Consider the following 17,453-nt stretch of genomic DNA (forward strand, 5'->3'; position numbering starts at 1 on the left):
AAAAACATTAGCTAAATCGATTCTCCAACGTAAGCTGGATTTTAGTTAAAGTTCCTTCAAAGAATTTTAGTAACAGTTTATTTTAAATAGAACGAACTTTTTAATGATAAATAAATAAATTTTTTATTTATCAAAAATATTAGATAAAAATAGTAAAGAGTGCAAGTGCTATGCTAAGATAAGGATTCTGATACAATTGACAATGTTACATATGACAACATATTTCAATTTAGCTTAAAAAAGATTGATAGTTCGGTGCATACATAAATAGTTAGCACCGGTATTGCTTGCCAACGATTTGAAAATTTCGGTACATCAATTTGAAAATTTGCTTACGAATTCCATAAACTCCCCAACAAGTCTCTGGCCCTTTTCTAATTTATATGTTCAATGTTTCTTGGTACTATCCTTGAGTCAAAATATTGCTAGAAAAAAGATAAAAATCATTTCATGTTCACAATTTTCATAATACAACAAATAAAAAAGATAAAAATCATTTCATGTTCACAATTCCATAATACAACAAACATCGCTTTCCTTCAACTGTAAATTAAATATTGTTACTGAATCATATAAAACTCATAGATTCGTCTTTTATCAATAAATAAATTCGCCTTCTTCACATTTTCCATGGTTCAGTTATATATTTTATGTGTAAAATTCATTCATCTGCATACAAGTCTTTATGGGAAAAAAAAGTGATTATGTATCAATCACTATTCCAGTAGAAATGATCCAAGAGAGAAGTTTGATCCACCTAAAACATGTAAAAGATACAGTGCGCAACGCGATAAAATTAGTGAAAATCTCGCATTATCGAATGAGTCGCTATAAATGACAAGCAAAGGCAACTTTCTTCTGAACCCCTTTTACATGTTTGTCCCCCTGCCACAAGAACATACAAAGGATTTTTAGACAATGACAATGATTCAAAATAAAGCATCATCTATTACTTAAATGTATACATGCACTTAGATCTTAGAGAAATAAGAAGGGAAAAAATAAGACTAAGAAACAATTAACAATATTCAAAATGCCAACGGGCATTTAATTTAATCAAAATGAAAGAAAACAATCCCTACAATGAATGTACTTGTACAAGATCCTTGACGAAAGACGGATGAAACGTTGAAAGGAATTGAAAGACTAAGAAGCTTTACAATTAATTTACTTGAACAGATGAATCGGACGATAGAGACGGAGGGAAAGAAATATAAAAATATACACAAGTGATGAAACTCTCTACTTGTAATTTTGTTGAGTTTTTCATTTTCTCATGCTCACCCTCTCTTAATTTATCAAGCAAGTAAATCCAACCTTAACAGTAATCAGTTGTCTTTATTAAATACTTACTTGGATGAAGATAAGAGAAATAGAATGAAAAATTAGATAAAATGATTAATTTCTCTTGCTTTGGTTGGAAGAAGATACAAAAATGAGGGTTTCAACTAATTCATCCCTAAGTCTATTTTTGCCAAATTGGTCAGAAATGAACAAAACATGAAAAGAAATAAATCTCATATTAAGTGAGAACCTTCCATCTAATACTATCAAAAGTACACAAAATAAGTGAGAGAACCAATAGTTTTTATAGGATTTGATTTTGAAGATTCAGCTACGAAGTGAAGCCAATGATTAAGTTCAGCAGCTTCCTTGGTTGCTCGGTTGCTACCTGGGCAATTGATGGCATAAGGGACAGTCTAGGGTGATTGGTTCACTAACTCTGCTCCACCTGACAATTGAGGTTCAATCTACAGGGGTTGCTACCTCTTTTTCAGCATCTGCTTTACCAGTTCTCCATCAACTCCGAGGAGTATTCTGAAGAAGCCTCCTCCTTTCCATAGCCACACCAACATCGTGGCATGGGGCTATGACAGCCATTCCTATTCTCCTCAATCTATATTGCCATGCAGTCCTCATTCTTCCTCTCCTCAAATGGCGACCATAAAGCTAGCAGCGGGATTACCTGGACCCACTATTTCAAATGTTAGGGAAGGGTCATTTGGCACGTGACCGCTTGAGCCAAGTCAACAATTGGCGATGTAGAAGAGATACTTTACCTTGGCGATTTCTCCTGCAACTTCCATCTTCTGTCACCTAGCAACCACTGCAGCGGTGGAGGCTGCATTGGAGTTCTCATTTGCCAAGGGGTCAAGCTTTTACAGTTCACTTTAGAAATATCATGGGACCTCAATCGCATCCTGCTTTTGGTCACCAAATTCTGAAGGAAGAGGAACTCTGCTCCTTTCGCACTTGAAATCTTGTATTCCACTAAGCTCTTAAGTAAGATTAAAGCCTAGGCCTGAACGAGTTCAATGGTGAATCCTAATTGGCTTCCTGTAATGCATCAAACCAGACCTTCTATGTTTTTATTTTTTATTATTTTTGTCTTCTTCCCATAGCAGGGAGGTAGAATTTGATCATTTAAGCTATACATCTCCCTCCTTTCCAAGGTTCAATGGGCAACTCATCTGTTTGAGTTTAGGTCTAATTCTTTGAAGCAACTGATGATGAAGTTTCTCATGAATATAATGCTGTTTACAAAAAGTTACTCTTTGTTCACGAGTGACTGTGTTACTTCCATTAGGGGAAGAAGCACCAGAACTACTTTGTGTGTGCCACAGATGTAAAAAGGAGGAAACTGGTAACAATTAAGCTGAACTATGAAAATAACTAGTGAAAATGTAAATTGGAATGCTCCTTTTCATGTTCTTCAACTAAATGGTCATCATACGGTATGGATTTCTTAGATCTCACAAATTCTTGGCACAACAAAGTGGGCAGTGCTTCTAGATAATGTTACAGGAAATTGATTTTTTTTTTGTGGCAAAAGCATCAGGTAAGGTAATCACTTTCACCATACTTGGGCATTCTCATTACAGATGCCTAGAAGAAAATTGTCTAGTGTCCGAAGAAGGTACTCTTCTCAAGGGCGGCATGAATGAGTTACTCCTCAAGTTTTCAAGTTTTCTAGTTCAAATATGATATGATGCTCTTGTTCTCCAAGGCTGGAAGCAAGACCTGTCATCTCCTCTTTCTTATTATGAGCGGGTTATATATCAACCTGTACAAATCTACCCTCATATACCTTGGAAAGACTCAAAATAGAAGTGAAACTTTAGTTGGGGCCTTTGGTTGTTCCAATTCAGCATTACCTATCCCTCATTTTTGCAGTTCAGCTTGGAGATCATCAGCTAAATAGAGATTATTGGGACAGGATTCTTGATGAGATTGCCATTAGGCTTGACCACTAGCATATGTTTTTTCTCCCTTTTTCCCTCTTGGACGCATACAAACACTTATTAATAGTGTTCTCGCATCTACGCGTTACAACAATTCTCCATTCTCTTGTTACCCTCTTGGGTTGCAGAGGAAATTGACTGGATCAAGAGGAATTTTTATGGTATCATGTTTGGCTTCATGGAATCTAGTTTGCCAGAAAAGTAAAGGTGGCTCAGAGGTTTTGTTAGTATTAGTGGTCTAGAACCAATCAAATTATAAAGGTAATTACTAGAAAATTAAAAAAAATAACTTATGTACCTGGTAAATTTTAATAAAATGTGCTAATAGCATTGTTGCTTTAGTAATAGACAGAGTAAGTTGTGGGATGATCCTAAAGCATGAGGCGATGCTATTGATGATTTTGAGATAGGAAATCGACTTTATAGTATGTACTATGTTTCTGCTATGTAATATCGGTAGTAGATCATCTCACATCTACAAAAATAGTGACATTTAGATAAGCACGCATGTGAGATTTAGAGAACACCCCATTGGACAACTTGCCATGAGAACTATTTAGTAAGTTATCGAGTGCCTATAGAGGACTCATGTAGATGAGCACAATTAGTCCTTAAATTTGAGATTACTATTATTGCCTTGTAAGAGGATCAGCTCGCTTTGACGCTTGTTACTTCTGGTAAATAGGAGCATATATCACACCGTTGGATGCATAGTGAAAACTAGTTGGGAAGAGTTCTCAATTGGTGTTTTTGTAAATGGGTAATGGTTGTATTGAATCCTAATAAGACAAATGTTGATTTAAGTTCTAAGAGCATGTTGTGAAACAAGATAATAAATGGACTATATTATATGGTAATAGTGCTACATAAGACTTGGTGTATTTTTGTTGCCTTGCTAAATGTCAATCAAGACTTCTGTATCTAAAAGGATAAAATAGCTTTCATACAAGATTGTTGCTATATCTAGAAGTTTGCAAAGTCGCACGCATAAGACAAACTCTTGGCATGGGATGCATATAGCTTGAGGGAGGGCACATGGATAATTAAGAGTTAGTAATCCTAATTAACTAGTTAATTAAAAGATAATTGTTATGATTAATAGTGAATTTAATCATGATAAATAGTAAATTTGTTCAATTTAATAAAACGAGATTAATTGTAAAAGTAACAATTAATTGTGCAATTAAAATTAAAAGATCAAATTGAAAATTATTTAAGTGTTAATTAAATTTCAAATTGAATTTTAAAAGAGTCTAAATTAATTTTACAAGAGTTGTAAAACTCTAGAAGCTTAAGAATCTTTTAGATTTTCAAATAATTAGTTAAAAGAAATTAGTTTCTAATTAATCTCAACAAATTGTATCCATTTTGATAGTCAAGATTAGATGTGAACCATCTCTAGAAATAAATGGTCTTAGATAAGATTTATAATGAAGTTATTTCTAAACCTTAACCTCTCTCTCCTCCGGAGTTGACACCAATCACCTTCGCACCACCATCATCATGTCATTATTGTGGCAATGCCTCCCTCATCCTCCTATAGATGTTAAAACTTTTATGCTATATGAAAGCCTTAATATCATGGACGACATAGAGATCGAGCAAACTTTGTGTGACACCCACAAAGGTACAAACAGAACTTTCATCCTAGTAGTTATTTCTATTTTCATCTAAAATTGCAAGGAAATATCAATGAAAAAAATATTTTTGTTGTGCCAATGAGTTCCCTTAAGACACTCCCGCTGTGATGACTCCAATAGACTTGGTATTGTAAATCTGTAAACACACAATTGATCATATCTTTAGAAATGGTAGTGGGCCTTACACTACTTTTATGCTATCTTTAGAAATGGTAGTGGGTTAAACATTAAGTTAAAGTTTAGGAAAAGGGCCTAACTGATCCGGACCCATTATGAGGTTATTGTCCTTCCAGGACTGAAGTCATCTCTTTTTTGACTGTGCATTTGAAAGACATGGTTGGCTGCCTTATTTTTAATGTATCAGTCTTGATTGCTCTCCTGTTAAGTCACTGGACTATGGAAACCCTCAGATCTTAATGATGCTGAGCCTTGCATTTTTCTACTTGTATACAGACAAGCAAGGACCATACATGTTTGGAAACATGGATCTCTAAGAGACATAAACGTCCAATGCATATATCCCCTTCAACTAACTAAACCTTCATTAATTAGCTTCTTCTAGTTAAAATCCAGCTTCATTTATCTAGGTTAGGTGACATTATCTAGACACAGGTGCCTCTCTGAACGTTTTAAATATTTTACATGATTGGAAATATATTATATGTCCAGTCTTCCTTTTCTTCCTCTATGCAACATTACCCAAAAGAGCTATGTTTCAGTGACAGTTATGCATAATCACTATTGCTGCAACATAACTATTATAACTTATCCAAACAAACAAAAGGTTAGGAGCTTCATGCATAAGCTCAGAAAAATAAGGTTACACTAATTCTCGTTGATCAGCAACATGAAAAACAAGATTCACCTAAGAGATCAGTGTGATATCAAAGATGATACAGAGAAGTATAGGAAAAATTTTCAGTGGATTGACCTACATTTTGAGACAAGATAGCTAAATAGCAGGATAGCTTTCCGAATTCAGGTCAGTGTTGTAATGGAGAAGACTAGATAGATATATCTGTAAAGCCAATTGGAAAGGAATTAGAAGGTGATCAAATAATTCAATTACCAGAAATATCAAAATTATCTGAAGCTGAAGGACCATCAGGAAGACAATGCTTTCTCTAGTCGTTTCTGCAACTCCCCACTCTTGAATTTTTCTGTTTCACAGTAATTTCAAGAAACAGTAACATCAGCAAGTAAAAGTTGCCACAGTAGTAAACTCCAAAATTGGAATATTGCATCATCATAGAAGTAGAAGTTAAAAACCATATAGAACATAGAGGCAAGTAAAATTTTAGTTAATTATATTTCACTTTCCCTCATATACAATACAACAAAATTCCTTTTTTTTCTCTCCATTTTTACTGTTCAAGATTGAAAGAGACTCCTCATCTCACCACAGTCATGAACATGCGAACGAATTCCGATAGTATCTGGGAGTGACATCTTCAATTGAATCCACAAGAAAGCATTCAGTGCACATCTGATTTGGTTCTAATTCACTCCTGTGCATGATTTATTTTATATTTAAATCTCTATTACTGTGTGCATAATTAATTTTATGGTTTATTTGACCGGATTTAAATATTCCAGCAATATCTACAATATTCTTTAAAATAGGCCATAATTATTTGATCAACTATGTGAAACCAAATAATACTTAGCAGAACTGAAGCTCATATATGTATTTCTGCTGATAAAACTAGAAGGCATTTTTTCAACTAGTAGATCCTCACAAATTGCATCTATCAGATCCTTTCAACAGAACTATAGAACATGGTACGTTACCCTGATGAAGCAAGGGCACGTAGAATAAGAGTGAGAAAAGCATTAATTAGCAAATACAAATTAAGAAATGATTGTGATTAATACAGATTCTTCTTATGATCAATTAATATGGATTATAGTTGATATTATAGGTCTGGTTCAATTCTGTCTCTTCCTTCAAGGCAATTTCCATTTTTAATTATGGAAGAGTTAAGGAGCGGGGCCAAAAATCTTGTATTGTGCTAAGATTAGCACAGAGATAAGAGGATAGGCCAGAAGCACCAAAGCCACTTTGTCTGAATTTATATAGATCGTTAGTATATCTCATTCTTCAATCAGCAAACCCCATGGTCTGTGGACATAATACTAAGAAGATTGAAAGGAGGTGGAACGACTTCAATCAGGGTCCAGTAGAACCTGAAACCATAAAACAGATAACTTGCTATATCATTGACATGATTAGCATGCTATATCATGTCAATGATATAGACTGATAGAATATCTCTTTCTTCATTCGGCGAATACCATGGGCACAACAATCTTGTATTCTGCTAAGAGTAGCATAGAGAAAAGATGATGGGCCATCAGCACCAAAGCACTTTGTCTGAATTTATATAGATCATTAGTATATCTCATTCTTCAATCAGCAAGGCCCATGATCCGTGGACATAATACTAAGAAGATTGAAAGGTGGTGTAACAACTTCAATCAGGGTCCAGTAAAACCTGAAACCATAATCAAGTCAATGATATAGATTGATAGAACATCTCTTTCTTCATTCAGCAGAAACCATGGTCACAATGGTGTCCAGTATAGCATACTGAAAAGATTGAAAGGTGTAACACTTTCACTTATGTTCAGTAGAACATAAACTATAAATAATGGGTAATTTGCTATATCCTTGACATTATAAAAAAAAATAGTCGTAGCAACTACCAACATGAAACTTATGTTTAATTAAATAATCATCATATTATTGAAGATAATGAAACATGACAAGCCGAAACTATCAGAGTTTGATGTCATAGGCTATGTAGTATTTACCAACAGTAATATCACAGCCACCGTAGAACTCTCCATCAATGTAGAGTTGGGGAAAAGTTGGCCAGCTGGAGTATTCCTTCATCCCCTCACGCAGAGAAGTATTCTCTCCAAGTATGTTCACTGTCTCAAAGGGTACATTCAACGTCTTCAATATGTGCACAACAGTGTTCGAGAAACCGCACTGAGGAAAATCTTTGGTTCCTTTCATGAAAAGCACGACCTTATGGGATTGAATCAACTTATCTAGTGTCGATTTCATCTCAGGACTCAGTGCTGAAGCAAAGATTAACAGGTCATTCAACAAATTGCGTTTTGTAGTAATAGATAACAAATTTACAGGGAAAAAGAACTAATCCATTTAGAAACAAGTGATTGATCTGGGGAAAAAAATGAAACTTTCATGGACATAACATAAGTCGAAACTCCGATGGGATGGATAATTGAGATGTTACCGGAGAAGTACCGAGCTGAGAGGGAGGGCACATGATTCTTGAACGGTAACGGAACCGACTGGGCGACGAGTGTAGCAACACCCCTTTTGTAGAGAGACGAGTTCGGAAGAGTAGGGGCTTGGAAAGAGACCCCCAGAGCCCTCGCGGTAGTGTTGGCTGTCAAAGAAGAGCGACGAGCGAGCAAGGTCATGAGAGTTCGAGCAGAGACGGCAGCAGCAATGGTGGCCATCGTCGTCGGCACGAGGAGAGGAGAGGAGGCGGCGGAGCTGAGAATGGATGAAACCCCACTTCGCAATTACAGCGATGACAAACTTAGTCGACATAAATTAAAATTTAATACAAATTAAAAAAATAAAAATAAAAAATAAAAAAATTGACCACGTGATAAAAAAAATATAGATTTATAAAAACAATTTATATTTTTTATAAAATATTTAATATTAATTGAAGAAAATAATTATAATTATAAAAAATAATTTAATTAAAATTTCAATAGAAAAATAGTTTTACAATCTTTTGAATAAAGAACAAAAACTTAATTTTATAAAATAAAAAGTACAATTCTATAATGTAATTATATAAAAATATTCTATATTTTTTAATAAAATATTTAATAAGAATAAAAAAATGACAACGAGAGATGATTTTAAAAAATAGATTTAAAACGCCCTTGTTAATATAATTTTTTTTTTTTAAAAAAAGATGTCAATTGTAAAAATAAAAAAATGCCCTTCTAATTTTTTCCCGTCTATAAATTTATTTATTTATCAATTTAAAATCATGAATCTAGAGCCTTCTAAAATTTCGGACAATAATTAGTATTTTCTTAAAAAGTTATATACATACACGTTAAAACAGATCAATTGAGCCTTAATTAGATAAGAATGCATCATCCCCAATAAAAATGGTCTTTAATCAGTAAATAAAGCCAAAATTAAAAACATAATTAGACCAAATACTGAATTGTATTATTTTTAATCTTAACTGGCCTAAATCAAAAAGTAATTTGATCACTAGCAGTCCAGTCCACACAACAATTAGCAATAACCATCACTTCTGTGAAGTGCAATTTGGCACAGAGACTTCACTGGCAAATTGAATTTCTCATTTATTTTATGCAAACTTCAAATTGCAAATGCTTTGATATCGAATATCGACCCCTTGTTAAGGGTGTATAGTGGTCTGTAACATATATAAAGATCGATGTGTGTTTTGACATCTCAAACATAATCAATCTTCGACGAATCAGCTGGCCTTGCTCAATGCAACGGCAGTCTTCGATCCAGACTGATGGCCCAGGTGCTTGCAAATGAAGTCACCAGCAGCCATAAGCTTCCCCCAGATCCACATTGGTTTTTATCCCTAAACCATGTAGCATGTACACTACATCTTCAGTGGCAACATTCCCGGAAGCTCCCTTCGCGTAGGGGCATCCACCCAGGCCGGCCACAGACGAATCAACAACACTGATTCCCATCTATAAAAGCAACGGACATGTTTAAAAGTAGTCGTGGTTATCGCCAACAAGTCGTGTTAGTCCCAAATATTCGGGATTGGCTATGTGCTTCCTAGAAAAAAGAATGGAGGATTTCACTTACTTGAAGGGCCACCAGAATATTTGGAAGTGCTTGGCCATAAGTATCATGGAAATGGACAGCAATCTTGTCCACTGGAATGAGTGAAGTCACGGCTTCTAGCATTGGGATCACAGAACCTTCATGGCAGAAATATCCATGTTAGACTAGCATCGTGTTTGAATTGATACAGTGTGGATAAAACTACTACCAGCACATTATTGATGTTTCAGGATCGACAGTCTTAATAGTCATTAAAATTTGGAGCTCGGCTCAAGAAAGCCAAAACAGTTTACTCAATCTTACCTAGAGTACCAATTCCAATGGTATCACCAAGTGAGATCTCATAGCAGCCCATGTCATAGAGTTCTTTTGCCACATATGCCACCTTTTCTGGAGGCATTGGTCCTTCTGTGGGGCATCCCACAACACAGGACACATACCTATCAATTCAATGAGGTCCATTTGAGATGCCATCAGAAAAATTAGTGCTGAATGCAAAAAAAAAAAAAAAAAAGGAACATAAAATGTGATGAAAAAAAAATAATGAGAATATTGCAAATACCACACTGAGGTGAACCTCCCTTTTCATTTGGAAAAGGGGGGCAACAACCAGTGGATTCCCATTGCTACATAGCACTATTAAGACAGTAAGCAGTGCATTAGCCTATCATCTTGAAACAAGAAAATAATGTGAATCTTCAAGCAAGTTGTTGGCAGCCAAATTCAAACCAGAATCTGGACAAACTGAGGTTTTCTGAGGAATATGTGGTCGCTGGATTAGAATAGCAGTTGCACACAACATACATTTGATATCAAGGGGGAAAAGACAGCAGTTGTACAGACACCAGAATTGATGGCTAAGAAGACGGAGCAAATGATAAACCACCAAGTTGGGAGGGTATAATCTATGACAGGTATGATAAAATGTGTAAAAAGCTAGCTAAATATTCTTTGGTTGAGATTGAGCTTTACAATGGTAATGACAGATAACTATGGATAGGAAAAGTCGTACCCACGAACAGGTATGTTGAGTTCTTTTGCAGCAGCAATAACTTCACGATAACGTGTAAGGCTCTCTTCAATGCTGCAATTAATGTTTGACTTGGAAAAGGACTCAGAAGCTGATGCAAATACTGCGACTTCCTTTGCACCAGCTGCAATAGCTGCTTTAAATCCCTGAATATTCCTTGTGTAACTATAAACTCTTCCTCAGATAATCAGAGCTACCCTGCAACCTTAGGTTCAGACATAAACTATTGAACTTACTTTTAGATTTGGAGTCAGGACAGGTAATCTGACACCATGAACATCATGAATTGCTTCCACAACATCCTTAGCATCTGCTAACTGCAGCAAAATACTGATCTCAAAATTTGAAGGTTCGATCTGTCGTGAATGGGGAATCATGTTGTTCCCCTCAATCAAATATTCAAGCTTTGAAGACTATATTGAGAAATTAGATAAAGAATTTGGGTACTAATTGTATAAGATTAGAAATATTCAATTTAAGAATAATTGGCTTATATTATCTTACCATTCTCTCTTGTTCATCACTTCATTAGAAGTGAACCTTTGTAAGTTCCTTTGAAAAAAGTAGATTTACGATTTTTTACTATTAAAAATTTACAAGTTCAATAAACAACATATTGACTCAATAGGAACTGTTATTACCTGTGGTACCCATTTTGGAGAAACAAAGCTTGTGGCTTCAACAACAGATAAACCAGACAAAACCAACTTCTTTATTAATTCAACTTTTACAGCTGCAGGTACAATGTGCTTTTCATTTTGTAAACCATCTCTAGGACCAACTTCAACTATTTTCACAAATTTTGGCATGCCACCAAAAAACTGCAAATGGGACATTTATCAGTTTGATTATATTTTTTTCTTGAATATGTAATGCAAGACAAAATCAAGCAACAACGGCCAGCTATAACATGAGTTACAGGGCATTAACAAAAGTCAAATGAAAGAATATGAAGAACAAATTGAAAAAAATTTTGAAAACCTAAGTTATGTATGAACACATGGGAAAAAGGAATATTCTCCAGCATAAGTCCTATGACAACAGGGTTCTGTTTCAAGGGGTATGCGATTTCTACTCAATGCATAGGATTACTCTAAATTCAAAACATTCTCTGGTATTGATACTAATCTCAACATTAAAATAAGCTGAAATTATTCATTTTTCCATTACTCTTTACAAGGGAATTTTGCTATCTAAAAATGCACATATGCAAGTTATTCCAAGAGGACCCATAAAAAGGATTTTGCTGAACCAATGAGTCACAAAAACCTTGTTGAATACCACTTGATTCTCATCATCATGTGATAACCAAACCAGGGAATCTCTAGAAATTTTCTCTCTTGTTTGTCTCCTCCAGCCATAATCTTCACTGACAAGAAGAAAGTTGAGGCTGATTAGAAACAGACCACAGAAAATAGTAATGACTTAAAACAAACAAAGAGGAGAAATTCATTTTGAACTATGATCATGTAATTTCAGAATAAAGTGGAAATCAGAAAAAAAAATCATGAAACTCCAAAGCAAATAATGCAAAATTATATTTTATCTAAGAATGCTGCACCAAGTTCTCTTATTCCCACTACTAAAGAAATTCTCTTGGATCACAATGGAACACAAGTGTGATAACATTCATAGCATTTGAAAGGTAAAAACAACATGAACATTTGGTAACAAAAGAGTTAGAATTCTAATTCAGTAAACAAATCATCAAATTTCCTTTTGTACCTTTCCTAATTACATTTGACATGACATAGCACCAATTATTTATTCATGCACCTACAACATAATAGTGAATACTTTCACAAATTAGCCATTCAAGCAGAGAGATTTCTTTATAACACAGTTGGGCATTTCATATAAAAGATCACATATAAGCTTTCAGTTTGGGTGCAAAATTTCCCATCATAGCCCATCAGGCAGTAGTCATTCTTTACTTTAAATCAATGGGAGTCCATCTACCACAAATAAATGCATTAGTGAATATAATAGTACAAAGAAAAATATTAATGACCCTATGGCATACAGTACTGCATCATTGCAGGAAAGGGTTCTAGGAGATCTTCTCATGGTCTAGCATTAATAACAACACTCCTACAATATTTATGTCGAATGCATTTCTCCCTGAAGAACAATAGCAGAAAATAGTCAATTCACATCATGTAAACAACAGGTTGGTGAATTTTTATATATAATATCCTAATATATTTATTACACAACTTTTTGTAGTATCAAAATAATTTGTTTTTTTAGACAACTACAACAACAACAACCAAGCCTTATCCCACTAGGTGAGGTCGGATTGTTTTTTTTTTTAGACAACTATCATATAAAATTTTGAAATAATAATTTAATCTTTCTTTTGGCTTCCCTTACTGCAAGTAATTAAAGTAAGAGAACTGAAAAAAACTTCTATCTATTGACTCTTGGAATCCATGCAGAAAAAAGCTATTTTAGCACATGCATAAAATTAAGATAAATGTAAAAAAACCAAATAAAACTAATTACTAGAGATTTTCAAAAGGAATAACCTTAAATCATAATGAACTATAATCCAACTGTCAAACTTACCTGCAACTGTTAGATGAGCTACACTCTCTGGCTTCAATTAGGCAACAACCAGCTTCAGTGTCATCAACTCTTGGCCTACAGGCAGTGGAAGTGGAACGTTGAAGCCTACCAATAAAACTCAATCTTGGCATGTTATCAAAACCTAGAGGCTCCTCTAAGCTTGACATTTTTACAATGAATGCCAATTATAAGAGCGCCCCTGCAAGAAGCAGTTGGTCCACCGCCCTTAGATTTTAACTAATACAAAAATTAGTATGACAAAAGTTTTTAATGCACTTCCTAGAAAAAAAATTGATACTTAAACTAGATGATAATTACTTCCACAAACATTTTGTTGAAATGTATGTTCTTAAACTAGTTGATTATTATTCAAAAATAAGAAGAATTACTAGTCTACTGTGTTAAAATAACACCTCAAATTCTTGCTGAAAAAATTACAAAGGAGGAGAACATGACATTATAACACTGGTTTTCAAGAGAAATTAAAAAAAAAAACTAAGAATGCAACTGAAGTCCAGACTTCAAAATGAATCTCGACTGAATGCTAAGAACTTGGTAACTCCAGACTTCAAAATGAACACAGAAATGCATTAATTTGTCATGCGCAGAACCTCAAAACACACCATTTTATTTCGTCGCCTAAAAAACAACATTTGCACATTGTTTACATTCTACGAAAAATAAAAAAAGACAAAACTTAGCCCAGAAAAAGAAAATCGAAGTTTCTTTAAATAAAATCAAATCGTGGAGGAATCGTGGAATCATGAAAACTAAACTAAACATCAAAGTTAAATCACCAATTTATTCCTCAGACAGGAACATCAAATCATCACAAAAAGGGGGAGAAAGAAGAAAGTTTCCTGCTGACCTGAAACCAAAATCTCAGAAGAGAACGAGGGAGCAAGCAGATGAACCAAAGATTCTCCTTTCTCAATTTCAAACAGCTGGTGAAAGAGTACACTTCGATTGGAAGCGAAGCAAGCGATTCGATCGAGTTGATTGTTAGGAGACCTTGCACTATCAAGTTAGCAGACCGGTGCCTTGCCCTTATCGCCCACCTACAACTCCGATCGACGCCTCAAAAAATCAAACGCGCGAAGGAGGAAATAGAGGGGGAGAAGGTGGACTTGAGGTAGGTGGGAGGAAAGGCGTGCGAGGGGACCAAGAACGCGTCGTCGGCCACAGAGCACCGAGCATTAATTAATCGCACCCTATTTTCCGGGAGCTTAAAATTATCTGAGCCGTCGATCCTCGGCTAACGTTCGACTCAGTCGCATCCTGGACGTAGGATTTGACGGTTCAAGTCAGTAGTTAGGTCGTTGGTTTTTAACCGATCCACTGTGTGCTTTGGTGCACGGGACACCGTATTGGGTGCCGTCAATTATGACACGTGTTCTTTCAAAAGCTAGCGGGCTTATTGGCTTTATATTATTCGTCATTTTTCATACATTAACGACAACGACGGTTTACCGGAGCAATTACGTGTTGGCAGGTAGATGTTCTAGAAATTGTACTATTTTTAGCCCGAATGGTTGTTTAATTTAATGAAAAATTAGAAATTAATTATTAACTTGGGTTAAAAACATGTTTGTCATAGTTAACGTCTACCTACCACTACTACTATTATTAATTAATTAATTATGATTTGCAATTAGGTTGTCTCAACTAATTGAGTTAATGAAATTAGTTAGGCCTCGTCCTGGGACCACAGTTTTCATTCGAAAAAATAAAGCATGCTATGACGTCATAACTCAAGAGTTTCATTATCTTTAAAATGAAGCAAATTTCATTAAAAATATCACGGCAACTCTAACTTTTTTGTCTTAAGAATGAGAAGAACCTCCACTATATTAGCCAATTCATCCTCCTGTCATAATTAATTATAATTTCTCGATTTAACTCCTCACATATGATCATGAAATCGACCATATAAAATCGTTGAGATTGCATATTCTACTTTATTACTGAAGTATAAGCTAATTCATATATAATTCACATCATACTTGCATTCATAATCTACTCTCTTACCTCTACATCTACGACTTCATTAATATTTTATGTTGTCCCTAGCTCACCTTGCATTAAGCTCTTAACCGTCCTATCCTTCATTGCTTACTGATGCGGTGGAGATGATTAATTTCACATGGCATAGTCAAATCAACAGTCACACTGAGTTAAAAGTCAAATTCAAGATGAGTTCAAGTCTGGTCAAGATGAGCTCAAGTCTAGACAAGCCTTGTTCGAGTTTGATCAAGACGAACTCCGTTTAAGATGGATCGAGCTCGGATCAGGTTAACAAGACTTTGATTGAATCAACCCCAAAAGAAGACCTTAACTCAATTCAATCTGAGTCGCATCCGAATGTGGTTCGCCCAAATTGTGATTCGACTCTGAAGCGTCAATCACTGAAGGATACTACGGTTAAAGCACATTCACCAAGAGATGTGTCTCTTAGCAACCAAAGGAAGAGGTGTGCCCTTTATGAACCCGAGCACCCTTTCATTTCCTATTTAAAGATAACAGGTTACAACATCAAGGGAAGCAATCTCATAACTTTCTACTCTCTTTACTTTTCTCCATTCATTCTCTCCACCTTTTCTTTGAGGTTTAATTTGAGTGTCGAAGAGGTTACGCTAAGGTTCACCTTAGTCCTCAATTCTAACAACTTCTTTGAGTCTTTGTAGACCTTTTTGCGAAAGATTTCCTCTCTATTCAATATCTCGAGTATCGATCCGAAGGTAGTCGGCCTATTAAAGCCCTACCTAAAGGTAGTCGATTTATTGAAGCCTAACTTGAAGGTAGTCGGTCTATTAAAATCTGACCTAAAGAACTCCTGACCTGAGCAAAGTTGAACCAACCGGTATCCAACTGATCAAAAATTACTCGATCATGATTACTTTGTTGAGTCATCCCATATCTTTGATCTCAGATCAAATCATTTATCTACGAAATCCACCTCGTATTTAGCTACGCTCAAGAATAGCTCAATAGGAACTTTTAGGAATCCACCGTATGAGATACATTTGTTCAGCATATGTGAATTAAGGAAATCTATATGACTATTGATGCAGTGGAATCCTACTACTTCTACGTTGCACATATAGTTAAAAATCAAGCTGATCTATTGAGTCAAAAGTCAAGAGAAAATAGAACTTATCCGAAGACCTATATGTGCAAACCTCAGTCAGCTCGACCACTCTGTCAGCTCAGCAACTTAGCAGCTTAGCTAGCTTGGCAGCTTGGTAGTTCTGTCACTCGACAGCTTGGCCACTCAACAGCTCGGCGGCTCGGCCAGCTCGGCGGCTCGACCGGCTTGGCCAGCTCGGCGGCTTGGCCAGCTCGGCGCCTCGATAGCTCGGCGGCTCGGCAACTCGGCCAGCTTGACAACTCGGCAGCTTGGCCAGCTCGGGGGGCTCGGCCAGCTCGGCGGCTCGACCAGCTCTGCGGCTCGGCCAGCTCGACGGCTCGACCAGCTCGGCGGCTTGGCCGGCTCACAACTCTATCACTCGGTAGCTCGACAACTCTGTTGACTCTGTCAGCTCGGTCTCTCTGCCACTCAGCAGCTCTATCATTCGGTCTCTCAACCACTTATCCAAGTCTCTCAGCCACTCAGCAGCTCTATCATTCGGTCTCTCAACCACTTATCCAAGTCTCTCAGCCACTCATCCAAGTCACTCAGTCACTCATCTAATTCTCTCAAGCACTCATCCAAGTCACTCAGTCACTCATCCAAGTCTCTCAGCCATTCATCCAAGTCATTGAGCCACTTATCCGAGTCTCTCAACCACTCATCCAAGTCTTTCGATCATCTCATTCATCTCATCTCAGCACCTCGTCTCAGCCATCTTATCTCGGCATCTCATCTCGGCCCCTCATCTCAACACCTCAGCATCTCAGCCATCTCAGTAGTTCAGTATCTCAACATTAATATAGTGAGCGAGACGGTTGGATCATTAAACATAATCTAGTCAGTCGGACTACGTCTCCTTCGACTAGACTTGAAGGGGAGACTTGTGATGCAAGGGTAATAGATAACATGGTTCCTTTCCAGATGGAGGTCAAGAGTCAAACGAAAGTCACGCCTATGGCCGACTTGGCAATACTAGTCATGTAACGCCCGCCCTTAGGTG

General features: G+C 36.1%; 1 protein-coding gene and 1 pseudogene across 1 annotated transcript; both read right to left on the reverse strand.

The window, feature by feature from the left end:
• Positions 1-643: 643 nt before the first annotated feature.
• Positions 644-8,436, reverse strand: LOC141826651 (uncharacterized). The gene is made up of 4 exons (XM_074713917.1): positions 8,149-8,436; positions 7,697-7,969; positions 5,952-6,042; positions 644-885 (listed from the first exon to the last, which is right to left on the reverse strand). The coding sequence occupies exons 1-3, from the start codon at positions 8,375-8,377 to the stop codon at positions 5,987-5,989; spliced, it is 558 nt and encodes a 185-aa protein (XP_074570018.1). The 5' UTR covers positions 8,378-8,436; the 3' UTR covers positions 644-885; positions 5,952-5,986.
• An 841-nt stretch (positions 8,437-9,277) lies between these two features.
• On the reverse strand, positions 9,278-14,382 carry LOC141827878 (hydroxymethylglutaryl-CoA lyase, mitochondrial-like; annotated as a pseudogene).
• Positions 14,383-17,453: the final 3,071 nt, after the last annotated feature.

Source organism: Curcuma longa, chromosome 4 (genome assembly GCF_044706935.1).
Source record: "Curcuma longa cultivar G26 ecotype Majalengka, Jawa Barat chromosome 4, ITB_CL_G26_1.1, whole genome shotgun sequence".
Lineage (NCBI taxonomy): Eukaryota > Viridiplantae > Streptophyta > Magnoliopsida > Zingiberales > Zingiberaceae > Curcuma > Curcuma longa.